The following is a 16,311-nucleotide window of genomic DNA, read 5'->3' as shown; positions in this document are numbered from 1 at the left end:
AATGACATACATAACTACACAAGACACCCTGCCTGCCTTATTTTACAAACTGGGAATGCACAGTGTAGATTTGTCATCACAGATGTAAAGCATATTCCTCAACACTAAAGCAATTGACATGACCCCATTTTATGCAGAGCTCCAAGTAGTCAAAGACTGGGGGTCACAACCCTGCTTATGCTTACAGATAGAAATGTTCAACAGCACCTAGCATTTTCCATCAAAAACCTTTTCTATTTATTTATTTAATTAAAATATTTCGACCCTGTCCTATACGAAAATCATCCCAGGATAGCTTACAAGAATTACAACAATTAACAATAGACATGCATAGGAATTTATTTATTTAAAGCTTTTAGACATAGACCGTCCCGTTACTAGCATCTTGGGACAGTTTACAACAACCGGAATACACTCTTAAAGACTTAAAGCAAGCCAAAGCTATAAATTTGGGTTTTCAGTCTTGCCATTTAGAAGTTTCTAGTAGCATTACCTTGTCTAGTATGTTAGCTCTGACCTCTGGCTATGTTAGCTGGGACTTAAAGGAACTGCAGTCTAAAACATCTGCAGGGCTCCAGGTTGCTTAGCCCTAAAATGAAGGTTGCTTGTATTAATTGTTGTGCAACCACTACTGGCAACACTTGTAATTAATTAATAATAATGTTCCACTTGGTTATATCTATAACAGACCCTGAATGGGACAATGGGAATGAAAATTGAATGGGACAAATCAGACTAACACTAGATATAACTCACTGAAGCTAGAAACTATCTCTGTCCTTTAAGGCACGATCCTGTTTCTGTTTACATGAAGAAAAAAAGGCTTACTACTCTCAGCATTCCCCAATTAGATATGCTGATGAGGGAATGCTGGAAGTTGTAAGTCTTTTTCCCCCTGTCTATATAGGCACAGGATCGCACCCCAAATATTGTGTACATACATTGAAATAAATTATTTTATTTTATACATGTTAAATAATTATTTTACATGTAAAATCCTTTATTTCAAATAAACACAATAATAATTATTCCACAGCAACTACCATTACTGGAAGACAAGAGATTTTAATTTTTTTTAGTTTTTAGTTTTATTCTTTGCTCAACAGGACTGTTTACGGGCTGAAAGTATTTATCAAACTGACATCTGGCAATAATAAAACAAATATGACAAAAGAGAATTACTTTTCAACATATTCTTAGTATTAAATTCTTTTAGTAAAAAACAATACAGGGAGATGTGCTGTAATCATGACCAATTGATTTTCTTAGAGTGAGTGGGATCATTAACATTTATTAGCCTCTGGTTATCTATTTTTAACTGCTACTGCAATAAACAAGTCCCTAAATAAAACCAATTAATCTCTTTTTTTAAAAGACAAATCAACATGATTAATTTTTATTCTGCAAAACCCAATCATTTATTTGTGAATAGTTACCATGCTGAAACAAGAAGTAAAACCAAATATGAACAAATACAATTTGCCCTGAAAATAGCAAAAAGAACCCTTTCCAGATTATATATTTTACCACAGAAAAAAACGCACACTTCATGCTCAGCATGTTATACAAATACCTTTTCCTGCCTAGCAGTGGTTTTCTTTGGTCATGGTGAAGCCACGTTTTCCTCTTGTTACGTGTATCTTTTGTAGTTTGCTATATGGAGCTGCCCTGTGTGAGCAAGGATTCTGGGCACCTGCTTGCTACTGCTTATGACACCACAGTGAAGATGAGCACATACTCCTGTCAGGCATAGGCCCAGCCCCCCGCCCCCACCATAGCTCTGTTCTAAGATTTCATAATTAAAATGCTGCTTGTAGAAATGCAACCTGAATAATCATGATAGCCAGTGTGGCATAGTGGTAAGAGTGCTGGACTCGGACTCCCTGGGTAACTCTGGGCCAGTAATGTACTGCCAGCCTAGCCTATCTCACAGGATTATTGTGAGCATCAAATGGTGAGGATGAGTAAGCTGCCTTGAGTTCCTTGCAGGAAAAAGGCAGGATATAAATACAGTAAGCAAATAAAGTGGGGACTTATATGAATTTTGAGGACACCATTTCAATGTATCTTCAGAGTGGCTGTCATTATAGCTTTCTCAGAGCATAAATGTAATTTGAAACACAGGTAGGCAGGCAGAATATACATGCTGTGTGTATATGTACTCACACGTAAGGTTAACATGCAAAGGACTGCAGCTTTTTTAAAAAAATCTGTTTAAATAATGGAACACCTTCTCTTCTCTGGCCTACTGTTTATTTTAGAAATGACAGAGAGGTAGAGTTTGGATGCAAGATAACTGTGCCCCCTTCTGTATCCTCTGCTGCTTCATCACAGTACACCTTATTGTTCTTGTGATATCAGAAAAATTTAAGAATTTTATAAACCATGTGTGATGAAATGATGTATGGGAATGGAATCTCACGTGTCAAAGTCAAACTAGTAACCATCAGGCTACTGCTACCAGCAATGACAGATTAGAGATAAGAGAAATAATCCTTCAGATGTTATAAAAAGTGTCATCAAACTAGGTGTGGGCAACTCATGGCCCATAGGCCACATACCCCCGTGGCCTCTACTACTGCTCACTACTGAAATTCAACAGTGCTCCGGCCAAAAACAAAAACAAAAAAAACAGGGGTAAGTCATAACAAAGAATGGAAATGGACACTTTTTTTTGCTTCTAGTAAGATTCCCCACTGAAATGCACCTGCAAAATGCTAGGGTCTTTTGCCAACTGTGACAGCAGAGATGAAAACCTTCCTCCAGGAGGGTGGAGAGGAAATTGGCTTAGTGAACCTGCTTCACTTGTCCACTTCTGTCCACTAAGCAGACACATAAGCAAAACAGAAGTACATGTTGGCTCTTGTAACAGCTGAATCCTACTGAAGGAGTTTTAACAGCCCTAAAAAATAACACATCTGGTAATCTTTCCTACAGAGACACCTTCCTAAAGAAATCAAGTCTAGTGCTAAAATATATGCCATACCACACAGAAACACAAAGAATCTCAAACAATATGTGGACATAACATAATACATAAAGTAGCAAGTGCCTCACAACGTTGGCCTAGATCATATACAGAACTATGACCTGGTGTGGTTTGTTGAAATCTGGATTGTTACTGGACAGGTTCTGTCATACCATCCAAATTCAGCATGGTATTTGATTTTAAGAAACCATGATAAGAAACAACGGTCTGTTCTATGGTTTGCACATTTCACCATGGTTTCTCCAAATGTCCAAACCTAGCTTCATGGTTTCTATGGTCCTGATGTGCAGCTACCACAGAGCCCATGAAAAGAGTAACAGCTGCAGGAGTGGTTCCAGACATCCAATGTGTGACTGAATTTTAGGTGTGATGGGATATATGCCATCAGTGGGATGATTGAGCAAAGAGGGTAGAAACCACACTAGTGTAGAAGCCACTTGGATTGTCTGTCAAGCATAATGACCCCCTGCCCAATAAATCCCACCCCATAGAAATTACGCAGGGTTGTGATGAGTGAACCCAGCCACTGTGTCTGAACCAATACCCACAATTAGAGCATGGTTTAACCAGGTACAAACCATGAATAGAAGCTGTGCTTATTTAACCCATGACACATCATGATGTCAGAATGCAGAAGTGTATTTATACCTGACTTGTTTGTATTGTCTGTCTTGAAATAGAAGTATCCAGTAAGAACAGCCTTAGAACAAATCTACTATGAAGTCTAGCAAAATGGGCAGGAGAGAAACAAACCAGAAATGGGGAAAATGAACTGCAAGACAATTCATGGCTAAAGGTTGAATCAGTTGTTTAAGAGAGGTCCTGAAAAAACCTCAGTTCAAAACATTTTGTGGAGAATAAAACATTATACAGCTGGAGCTTTTTCCTGCAATTAGTGCTTTCCAGCTTTCTCTTTCCCTCACAATCTGTGCTATTCAGTGCAAAATAAGAGTGCCTAAGTGCCATATAAATCCAATGAGACTTGCATACACAGTCAACAGCTTACATCCTATTATGCTTGCACTACTTTCTCTGGCTTGTGTCAAAAAAGAGTTGATGTCAGATTATTTAGAAAAGGAATGACTATGAAACAGATTCTTATGGTGGTCATAGGATAATAACACAGGGCAGAAGTTAAGGCGATGAAAGTTTAACATTAATACACTCAGATGGTCATCTTAAGATGGTTTATTAAGATTGCACCTGATCCTACTGGAACCTTAATAATAATGAAAACATTTGTATTTATACTATATGCATTTATAATGTTTATAATTACATATATTGCAGTGAATAGCTCCATTCAGTTTTAATAACCTGTTATAAATGGGGTTGCTGAAGCTTGGAGACAGTGATTTCTCCAGGAGTGCCTAGTACAGCCATAGACGAGACAAAAATGAAAGCAGGAACTTGGTTCAAAACTACATTTTCATTACCCCTATGCTCAAACTCCATGGAACTGGTGCATTCTGAAGAAGATGAAAGGGATCTTAAGTATTTTTATAGCAATCTCTTAAACTTAGAGGCTCATGGTAATAGACAGACAACAGAATGCAAGTGGCAGTAAATACTACTTAAAAGTATAGGAAAAATGCTGAGTCACATGGGTTTTGAGAACATATTTAAACATAGTTAACAAAACAGGAACAGAAAAATAAATCTGTTACTGTTTCTAAAGTTAAAATGTTTTCTAGACATTTTGCAATATTAACTACAATCTAGTAATTACGCAACAATAATGTTGCATTCAGTTCACTATATGATTCTCAAATATTTCATGAACATGGTACAAACAGAAAAACAAATCTTAAATAAAGATACTTCCTAAATTTTTTTTTACTTCAAAGGTTTAATGTGAATATGTAGGATCCAATATTTTCTTGTTATAAACAGTGTACAGAAAGGGCATATTCAAGAAAACTACAAATTTAAGTAGCCACTGTATTCATAACAGTGCCTAACAATTCGAGAATCATAATTGCTTTTCAAATTGTTTTTCAAATCACTAAATTTTCATGGTAACTGCAAGATTAGACACTGATAAGCATGTATCTCCTGAGGTATACTTGCATGCGTCATCCCATCAACATGTTATGCATTTGACTATCTACAAAATGAAAATATGTTACAGATATAAAAACAAATTGCATATAAAACTGTAGAGGAAATATCCAGGTGACTCAGAACACACACTATCCATTAAATACTATTGCATAGTATGCATGACAATTAAAAAAGAAAAATAAATAGATGCAACTTAATTGATCATTATAAAAACTGGATTAAAGTTAAAAATAAATTATAAAATAACTTAAAAAAACAATTCACTGTGATTGAAGGCTTCTGCTTACCCCTTTCTGGAGCCCCCCAAATGGGAATGTTGGGAATTTCTGCAGCAGAAAAACAGAAGAGAAAAGGGATTTCTGACTCCTGGTTCAAGGAACAGTGGGTCAATTGGCCAAAAAACTGGGCAAAAAGCAAACAAAAAGGACTTGGAACACCCCTTGGCCAATCAATTCTGGATGGGTTTTAAGTTTTCATTCCTTCATTTTATTTTCCAGGAGAAGTACAAATTATTTAACAAAAAAGGTGCATTGTAGGGTAAGAGGAAACGTAACCGAAATGGTCAAAATTGTTTTAAAATACTAATTAATATCAAATTCACAGAAAAGTGCATCTAAACCTGGACTTGACACAAGTGCATGTATATCTAGCATGAGTTTAAGTAGTTGCCTCTTTGATATTGCATAAAATATTATTTCCATGACTTCATTAAAAACACTAAATGTTCATTTTCATAAAAATAAATAAAGCTATTTAACTCAATTCTCATATATATTGCCTTTCCCTTAGATTTCAAACTATGGAATGCAGAGCATAAGCACACTTCTGATATGCAAGATCCCCAGTTATTCCTGCATTTGTCTAGTGAACCCATTATAAAAAGCAGAGGATATTTTTACCTCTGTGCAGTGGGTTGTATGTCAGGGTAATGCTAGTTTTTTCCTTGTATTGAACTATTCAGAGTAAATAATCACAGATCATTTCTTAAAAGACATGTCAACAAAAAAGAAAGCACTGAATTATAAATTAATGAGAATCATAAAAAATGTTATTAGCTGGAATCAGAACAGAAATTCCAAACTAAACATTTGCACATAGCATCTATTTTAAAGGTGGATAGTTGCTTGTAAGTTGAATCTTGGCTCTTTTAATTACAGAAAGCAGGCAAAACAAGAATTCCATCAGTATATCCCTGTTCTTGAATATGTTCCAGATCTGCAGAATATCCCCACCCACCTTCATATTCCACACTTAACTATTAATTATGCATCCCAAAAAGCATCTGCAATCTGCAATGTTGTTACAGGTCTTGGATGCCTCTGTGAAAGACACCAGTCACTCACAGTGTTTCTGCTTGCAAGTCTAGTTTCACTTATCGTACTCATAACCCAATGCCACACAATAAACCTCATAGCAAAAAAGGCATATGAAGCGTCTACTAGTAGAAATGACATGCCTTTAGCATATACAAATCCACCACTGCTTCTGCTGAGGACTATGGAAAGACCACCCTTTTTCTCCTCAGTCATAATGATGGTGGGTTAAAGCTATTATCATGAATGTGGACTGATTATGAACCCTGCTAGTGTATGCGCCTTTGCTTGTTGTTGTTTAGCAAAGTAGCGTCTGACCCATCGCAACCCCATGGACAACATTCCTCCAGGCCTTCCTGTCCTCCACATCCCCCAGAGTCCACTTAAGCTCACGCTGACTGCTTCAGTGACTCCATCTAGCCACCTCATCTCTGCCATCCCCTTCTTCTTTTGTCATCTATTGTTCCCAGCATTAGGCTCTTCTCCAGTGAGTCCTACCTTCTCATTAGGTGGCCAAAGTATTTGAGTTTCATTTTCAGTAACTGGCCTTCTAAAGAGCAGTCAGGGTTGAAGTTTTTGCTTAGGACTAGTCAAGTTTCAATGCTATTTTTGCTGCCACCTCAGCAAAGCACTTGCAGGCCATGTTCCACTCCTTTGCCGAACAGTGACCATTTCTCCTGCTGCTTCAAGAGCAATACTGCAGTATCCGCTGAGAACTGATGACAGCCACTGGGTTTTCATAACATGGAAACCCATCATTGATAACCAGCATGATGAGAATTTGTCATGTGAACACAGTGGCTTGTTTTTTCCCAGAAAGCCACCCTGACAACCAATGGCTTGCTGCAGGGATTATTAAATCCACGATGACTTGTCCTGTCATCTGAATTCAAGCAACTGACTCCACTGTGGGTCATGGGAAGCATCAAGTAAACTGCTTGGCAAGAATGGCAGAATCCCTTCACTCTTCCTGCTTGGTGTACTCAGGCCACTGCCAGTGAGAGCCATGCTATCCAGTGCTGAAATGGTCCTCTGAACTGACCATCACTCTCCAATTACAAGCACCTTTGAAGATGCTGGAACTTTCCACTTTTTCTGAAAATCACTTTTCACCACCTTTATTCATTTATTTATTGCCAGAAATGTGCAATTTGGAGCAGCAGTGCCCTAAATGTAAAGCCTGGTCTGGTCAATGTCTGGCAATGTCTTGCTGTCAAAGCAGGCACCATCCATTGACATTAAAAAAGCCAGGCTTTACTTTCACTTGGCAACTTATCAAGTGAAAAGCAGTCACAAAAAGATCATTGGTTACAAAAGAGGATGGCAGCAGCATCATTCCCTTTGCACAGTCCTCCAGGATTTCAGTAACCTCTACCTTTCCCTGAGCCTCTAGGTGCTCAGGAAAGTAAGTAAGTGCAGCCCACCCATTTAAGAGTAAAGTTACTTCAGACACCTATCAAAAATAAGAATTTATTTTAAAACAGGGATATATGCAACCATGAAATCTGTGTACATTTCTAGCTCAATAAATACATAAATAAGTAAATACAATCGGTGAACCAGTACAGCTCTTTGAAGACACTGTCCCTTAACAGGCGGAGGAAAGCAATTTTATCTCCTTCAAGAGGAAGTGAAGCTGCAGGAATCACAAAAGGGATTGCTATTGGAGTAGAGAGAAGGGACAAGATGGGTTCTGCCATGAAGCTATCTGTTATACCTGGCAGAAAAACTAAGCAGGAAGTAGGGGACAACCTACAGTGAATCTGATTGTCTATTGGGCACACCATGCGTTATCTGTGAACAAACCACCTTACATAGCTTATTCACATGTGAACATGAACTTTATCATCCTATAGTAGTTCCACATTCACATGGAACATTATACAGGTCTTGAGGTCTTGTGACCTAATTTAGATGAAGAACTGCCAGAATTCCTCAAACTCTGACTTCAGTTCCAAGGCTTTAAAACATCTGATTTCAGAATTCTATTCAAGTCTCCTGTATGTCATTCATTTTAAGCTATTTCACATTTGAAACATCAATTTTCTTACTAAAAATCAAGGAAAGATACTTCATGTGCATGCTCTCAACTAATCTGACTTAAAATTATCACAACAAAATGTAGTTACAAAACAGGACAAGTATGCTCACAGACATCCATTAAGTATCACAAAATAGGAATGCAGCTGACTAAGACCTTGCTGTTTCTCAAGCAAGATGGCAGAAAAACACTTCGTATGCTCCTTTCCATGTAAAGAGGGATGACGCTCAGCTGCATTAAAGTTGTCCTTCCTCTCAAAATCACATGGTGACAATGGTAATGAGGCTTACAGAAAGAGAGTAAATCTAGGTCTTGTGTCTGGAAGTTCCTTAGCCTTATCCCACAAATATAAGATATTAAGGGTTGGATCTAGAATTAGTGAGACTCAGAGTAGTCATATTGAAATTAATGGAACTTGAACTAAGAATGACTTACATCCCATTGATGTCAGTTGTACTCTAAGTACGACTAAATCTGGATCCAATACCAATACTACCAGATATTGGTTCATCTAGTATTGTATTGTGTACACTGGCAGCAGAGCTCCAGGTTTACAAACAGGATTCAAACAGGCCAAACATACCTATTTGGAGATGTCAGAGATTGAATCTAGGACCTTCTGTATGCAAGGCATATGCTTTACATTTTCCCTAAACAAATAATTCTCAGTTAAAGCTTGGGCAGGTAATATGAAGGATGCCCCTCCACTGAGAATGCTGCGATGGTATAAACTTGGTTTAGTATTTCACAATGCTGATCCACTGCTGGAGAAAAGGCACCAGTCTGCATGTTGGCACGGTTACCTCTGACAAGTGCCTCTCAGACTAACAGAGATAGCACTGTAACAGTGCTGCCTAGGCAGTTTTCACAGTCTTGATCTGGTGAAAGAGAAATTTAAACTAAGTGCAGGCACAAACTCTCGCAACATGCCACACCATCATATGGCATAATCATCTGTTAGGTTAAAGGAAATACGGCAGGGTACATTCTTCTTCCTGCTTGCCTATGATATATGTCAAAGGCCTAAAAATGCAGAATGCCTCAAAGGGACAAACAGATTGTGTGTGTGCAGCAGGTAGGTAGGTGGGAATTAAAAATAGGAGCTAAATATTTGGGCTGGATTACAGTTAATGCAGAAAGTTCTGAGTATGTTCTTTTCCCCAGTACATGTGGAATCTCCATGTGTATGCAAATATTTTTTCTTCCTAGAAGAATATGAAAAATCTTTTGCATTCATGCCTCTCCAGACTATACCAAATATCAATCAGGCAGCACAATGTCAAGACAGAATACTTGGTTAGCAGGGATTAAAACATAAACATATATTTACAATTTAGTTTTAGTCAGATTTTTCAGCATCACATTTTCATTTACTTAATTTACATATGTAAGTACCTAAGAGAGACAAAGCATTGGTGTCCCTTAACTTCCTGTGTTTAAAACTTAGTCATGTTTACAAAATAGACCTACTGAAAGTACTGAGGCTAAAGGGCTAATCTATGTTATTAATCTATATTAGCAATTACCATTGTCATATAACTATGGCTAAGTCTGAATCCAACACAATGTTTAGAAAACTCTGGGAACTTACATTTTATTGGTGGCAATGTTATACTGAAATTTTTAAAACTGTATATATTATGGCAAAGAAGTAGCAAACAATACCAAAACCTATTCTGTAGTATTAAAGTTCTGCCAATACCAACATTATACCAAAGAGTCTGAAAGGTTTTTATATATTATTTAATCTTTTAACTTCTTTTGTCTTTGAAAGTGTCATTGTGGATTCTTTTAGATGTCTTTCAGCATTTTACATATTTCAATACATTGACCTCAACTCATTCATTTGATTTTTTTGCAGGCACTGGTGGAGGGAAGAATCTGCTGCAAACACTGAGCTTACCACACCTTGCAAAAGCACCTATTTTCTTTCAATGGAAAGACCAGCACCAAACACATCCTATTGTGAATACAGAAGTACTATCTCCATTGACATGGATAGGGTAAGTATAAAGGAATTCTGTATGTTCACGCAAGTGCAACAGGTACTGCCAACCCTTCAAATTTCTTTTCACAAACTATATAATTACCTAAAATATTTAAATTTTCTTCTGAAAAAAATAATTAAAAATTCTCAGAATCTTAGGGCAGTATCCAGCAAGGGAGTCTTGCAGCCCACAGGCTCCTTTCCACAAGCAGCACCCACTGCATATACAAGGGAAACTCAGTGCTTCCAGCAGCAATACACATTTCTGTAAAAAGCACGTCAGTGGAGCTTACAAGAGGGACCTTATGCTGACTTGCTTCCTTTCAAAAAGAATCACTTCCACTAGTTTGGGGAATTCCTCTGAGAAGTGTTAAATCTTTCTTACAGAAGTCATGTGTTCCATTTGTGCAAGAAATGACTAGGACCCACCACTTGTGGAAGTATAAGAGCCTCATCACATACTGCCCCTGCAGTTAACTATTACAATTAACTGATCACTGCTGGGCTGCAAACACAGAGGACTAACTGAAATTGTGGAGTGATGCAAGTAGGTTACATGCTTTGTCACAATTCCCATAGTGCTATAACAGTGTTGTGGGCAATGAGCAAGAATGAAATACTTTGGTGAACCGCTATAATGTTTTTCAAGTGTTCCAGTTCAACTCATTAATGCAGTTTCACTACTAGGGCAGAGTGGCAGCAGCACTTGGTGGATTGTACCCAAAATGTTTATTCCAGGAGAATCTGTTGTTTCATTAAAGCATCTCTTGGTTGCTAAGGGAAAGACAAAAGCCAAAGCAGTCTTTTTATTGGATTAATCTGATTTTTGTCGTTTGTGCTGCCAGCTATCAAAATTGTCAAATAAACCAGATCTGATTCATAAATAATAGTTCCATTATCTCTACAGGGGCAATGGTCAGAGTACCTGAAATTTTAATTCACTTGTTCAGCTAAATTTCATCCTCAGTTCATGGCCATAAAATTCTGTATTGACAAACTTTCAAACCAACTTTGACTCTGAGGTATCTAGTCAACATTTTTCTTCTGTGTGGATATTAGTTTATTGAATAAGTGGCATCTGTTTTCCTCCACATCACTGGTGGAGTAGGTATTTCCTTTTGACAGCTTTGCACGATTTATGGCTGTGTATGCTCTGAAGAAAAATAGTACTAAGCAAAAAATTCCAATTCATTACCTCTTAGTACTTAATTAAGTTCATACACATTGCACACTATAGGTGAACCCTGAAATTACTATGACAGCTGCTGAGCAGCAAGTTATATTATCTTTCAAAGATAGAATGACTTTTAATTATCTTGACCTCTTTTTTCCATCTGTGATATCCTTATATTTTCCTTCTGCTTTGTTCCCCTTTCTAACAGATGTACCCAACCAAGATTATTTTTCTGATCCACTTTCTCTTATCTGTGTGTTTAGATTCCCATATATATATGGGATCTCTTTCTCTCGCTCGCTCGCCCGCTCTCTCTCTGGCTCTCTCTCCAACCTATGTCCATTATCGGTATGTTTCATACAGCAGCAGATGGATTGCACTGCAGGTCCTTCCTAATAATGCTCTTTTGGTGAAAAGGGTAACAGTCTGATAAAAGGAGAAAACAATGGCACTTACAATGAGAAGATTCAGAAATAAGAATGCCCATATTTTACCTGTCAGGGTTCTGTGTACAAACATGCATCTGTAAGAGGATCCGTTGGGTGAAAGTTTTAAAGCATTGCCCACATTTCCAAAGGTGCCAGTCACTGAACTCAGAATTTAATTGGCTTGTTGATGTAGGACTTGCAAGAACTCGTTGGTTTTTTACACTGATTTGGTTAAATCCTGATTCGATAGAGCCTGATTTATCCAGAAGAGAAAAATTCCTGTTACATGGAGTCTGAGGAAATACTATGGAGCGCTGTGGAGTGGCAGGGGGCAGTTTACTACTTTTGTTAAATGGCTGGAGGGTATCTTGTCTTGACATGGCTTCCATTACAGTTGAAGGAACATTCACTAGGAAAAGAAGGAAAATATTTTTCTTAGCATCACAATGAAGCTTTCAGAGGTATGAAAAAATGAAAAAAAAAAAACCACACATAACCCAAAAGATTGCATTCCATGCACTGGACAGAATAAGAGTTTAATACTAGCAATGCAGATTAAATAAACCAATACAGTGAACTCAGTCATGGTCTACAAATGCAGGAGCGTGAGATGGAAGTGAAATCCTAATTTTCTGAGTTGATACAATGAACTCTAGATATTCAGAAAGTGGGCTGGAAATTCTTTTTTAAATGGTCTTTTATGTGGAAATAAACAAAAGCCAGCACAACAGGAAGTAAGCTTGATTAGAACATCTCTCTGTAATGTCATGCTTTCTGCTTATATTAACCATTCAAAAATGGTGCCGTCTACCCTGCTTCTTCAGAACCCTACCACCTCATTCTATCGCATGTCTAGACAAGATCTCAGTTAGCAATGGTTGTCCTGAGACATTTGTGAAGATGTTTGTGAATTTGAAAAACACAGAAAATGAGTTAAGTTAGTTCACTATAAGATAATGTGATGTCTTACTGTATCAACCGTAACTACAAATAACTTCATTTCAGACAACTGACACAATTTTAAGCATGTTTATGAGGAACAGAAAGTATACACATACATTTAAGACAATGTAGTCCTCTTTGACTTAAGTAAGAGCTAATTTCTTAAAGATGTCACACAAATAAATATGACATCTATCTGGATTTTATTGGGCAGACGGGTTGAAAAAAGGCAGACAATCTAGATCTTGCAGCCCTTCATTCCTGATGGGGTGAAAATTCATTTCCAGGCTGGGTCATAGATACACTTAAGTGAACAACCCACACATGAAATACTGGTTGCCATTGCCCATGAAATCTGAGCACATGTATTTCTAAGTAAGCATCATTAACATTAACAAAGCTAAGCATGAATCCATATTTAGGCTTGGGATGTAAGATGCTTTAAATCCTTAGGACTATAGTGATGCACATTCTTGGAACCACTGCTAAAGAGACTTCACAATGGCTTTGAGTGGAAGAGTTTCAGCTTCGTTCAAACTTGGTTGTTTTAGGAAATTTCTTTGGTTCCCATAAAAAGCAGGCAGTTTGTGGGTACCATGTAATGCAGATTCAGGGTCCTTCCAGGTGAGACTTTTATCATGCCACCAACACCCTGCCTTATTCTTATTCACAGAATATTATGAGTCCACATGTCATCTTCCATTTCTAACCTTCCAATCTTTCCCCACTGATGTGTCTGTCTTTTTCTTTTGACAAAAAGAAAATTTTAAGGAAGACAAGAATTGAGAGCTATCTGACATCTTTTGTTGTTGGACATCTCCATCTGGAAACATCTCCACATAAGTAATAGTAGCAAACTGGTAACTGTTTTCTTGTTCAGCAGCTTATTTCTTAACTATATTTAGTCAGAATCAGAAGACAAAATGCTCTCTTTGGAAAGCAGTCTTGAACTTTTTAAAACTTTGATTTGGCTTAGGAAGGTCTACAATAAACACAGAGGAGAATGCTTTACATGGAAAAGGGCCTCAGTCTAGTTGTAGGTGAAGCCGACCTTGGACTTTCCTATGATTGTTTCTGCTGAAGTCTGAGAATTCCAATTGGTTATGCCAGAGATCACTGCACTCCCATGCAAAATGAATGGCCTGAATACAAAGAAGTAAAACCAGAGTTGCCAATAGGATTTTCATACCTCCTCTTTACTGCAGTTCTTTCCCATGATCCCCTACTACTTCCATCAATAACCTATACCTGAGAGTCAAAGAATACTCTAGAATAATTTAGTTGAAACAGTAGGTGCAACTGAAAGAAGAATTAGTGGATTCATGGTAACTGGGGAACCCCAGTTGCATGGGTACAAGTGCCCTATGTTAGAAGTTTGGAATCCCAGCCAGTGTGTTCCTTATAAGCAGTTAATTAACAGCCCAGCTAAATGTGACATTGTTCAATCAATTGCTAATTGAGTAAAAAAGTAATAATTGGAAAGTAAATAGACATAATGTGATTCTGATCTGTATTCACATGCAAGTAGAACATAGCTCCTACTTGCAAGTGGGGATGGTATATGACTATTGAATCCATGGGAGGGTCCCTTCCAAACCAAATAGTAGGCAAGGCGATTGGATCCAGATTGGAACCAAGATGGGATCAAATTATTAAAGTTCCATGTGACTACCAGAGTCCCAGTGCAGCTTCTGTTACCGGGGGTAAAAAAATGAATGCATTCATAAGAAATTGTAAGAATAATATCCCGCCTAATTTGGCCCCAAGAATTTAGCAGCATATATGTTATTTTAAGAGCAACAATTTACACCTACATTTTCCCATTATTTCCACTTTGCAAATTTATACGTATGAAGCAATGGTATAAAGTAAACTTCCTATACAAATATATACAAAAAATTTATTCTCAGTTCAATCCTATGCATGTCTTCTTAAAAGTAAATCTCCCTGATGAGGCTTATTCCTATGTAAGTGAGTATAGGATTTCCACCTTATAGTACATTCTTATGTAGTCTTCAATTGGACTTATGCAAAGGCAAAGCTGCAGGTCTATGTACAACCTTACCTGGGGCTATGTCCCATTGAATTCAGTGGCACATCTGAATAAACATAGATTGGATTGTGATACCACTTTCAGACCTTGACATATTAAAGAAATTGTACAGAAAAGTTAATAGCTATGGCTGATTTTTTAAGTCACAGATGGCTGCTCTGTTTACATCTGTTCGCTATTTTTTGTTTGCAACTAACATATCATAACCCAGAAATCAAATATGTATCTGATTTCATCTTCTCTCAACTAGAATGTATATAGCAGGAATGGCCAGACTAATGCTTGGAAGCTGCATGCGACTCTGCGTTTATTTTGCAGCTCTCTGTTTGCCACTGCTCATGGGCACCCAACTGCTGCTCTCAAACATCTGACATTTACTGTATGTGACTCTTCCACTGAGCAAGTCTATATACCAGGAAGAGTCTTCCACTCTTCCTGGTATATAGCAGTCCATTCTATTTGCATACTGATCTATCTATAATGTGCCTTTCAGTCATCATTTGAAGATCACTTTGAAGGTTTGAGCTCGAAAGCGGCCTTTCCCTCTGCAAGGGTGCGGACCCGATTGTATTGGTCCGCCCCCAGAGCCGGATGGATCCTGATGGATTCCTGGAAGCTCTGGGGGATTTTCCGGTTGACAAGGCTGGTGATCCTGTCGATGCCCTGGTTGAACTGTGGAATGAGGAGATGACCAGGGCTATTGACACGATTGCCCCCAAGCGTCCTCTCCCACCTGGCAGAGCCCGTTCATCTCCTTCGTATACACCTGAATTACGGGCGATGAAGCAGGTTGGGAGACGTCTAGAGTGTAGGTGGAGGAGATCACAGGGTGATTCTAACTGAACACACTTAAGAGCCCATTATCGGGCCTATGCTGTGGCAGTGAGGATGGCGAAGAAGAAATTCTTCTCCGTTTCCACTGCCTCCTCACAATGCCGTCCGGTGGAGCTTTTTCGGGTGGTGCAGGGGCTGATACATCCGGGCCCGAAGAAAGATCTTGTGCCACCCTCGAAGGCCCGCTGTGACGACTTTGCCAAGCATTTCAGGGAGAAAATCGCTCATATTCGCCACGAGCTTGTCTCTGCTATTGAATCAGATTCTACTGGGGAGATGCCATCGAGTCCACAATTAATGGATGAATTTCAGTTGTTGCAGCCTGATGATGTGGACAAGGTGCTTGGACAAGTACACCCTACCACTTGCTTACTAGACCCATGCCCATCTTGGCTACTTAAGAAAGCCAAGGACGGAATTGGGACCTGGATCCTGGAGGTGGTCAATGCCTCTTTAAGAGACGGCCGGGTACCTGCCCCTTTAAAG

The 16,311-nt window shown here is 38.3% G+C and overlaps 1 protein-coding gene across 1 annotated transcript in view; it reads right to left on the bottom strand.

Moving 5' to 3' along the window:
• Window positions 1-16,311, bottom strand: part of PRDM6 (PR/SET domain 6) — a 105,853-nt gene that overhangs the window by 11,820 nt on the left and 77,722 nt on the right. Inside the window, exon 5 of the mRNA XM_044446493.1 lies at window positions 12,063-12,405. Within this exon, the coding sequence (XP_044302428.1) occupies window positions 12,063-12,405 (343 nt within the window). The remainder of the gene's footprint in view (window positions 1-12,062; window positions 12,406-16,311) is intronic.

The sequence above is a fragment of the Varanus komodoensis genome, unplaced genomic scaffold (genome assembly GCF_004798865.1).
Source record: "Varanus komodoensis strain SLA01 unplaced genomic scaffold, ASM479886v1 scaffold5, whole genome shotgun sequence".
In the NCBI taxonomy this organism is placed as follows: domain Eukaryota; kingdom Metazoa; phylum Chordata; class Lepidosauria; order Squamata; family Varanidae; genus Varanus; species Varanus komodoensis.
Note: the sequence above shows the minus strand (reverse complement) of the source record. Positions and strands in the feature narration are given on the sequence as shown.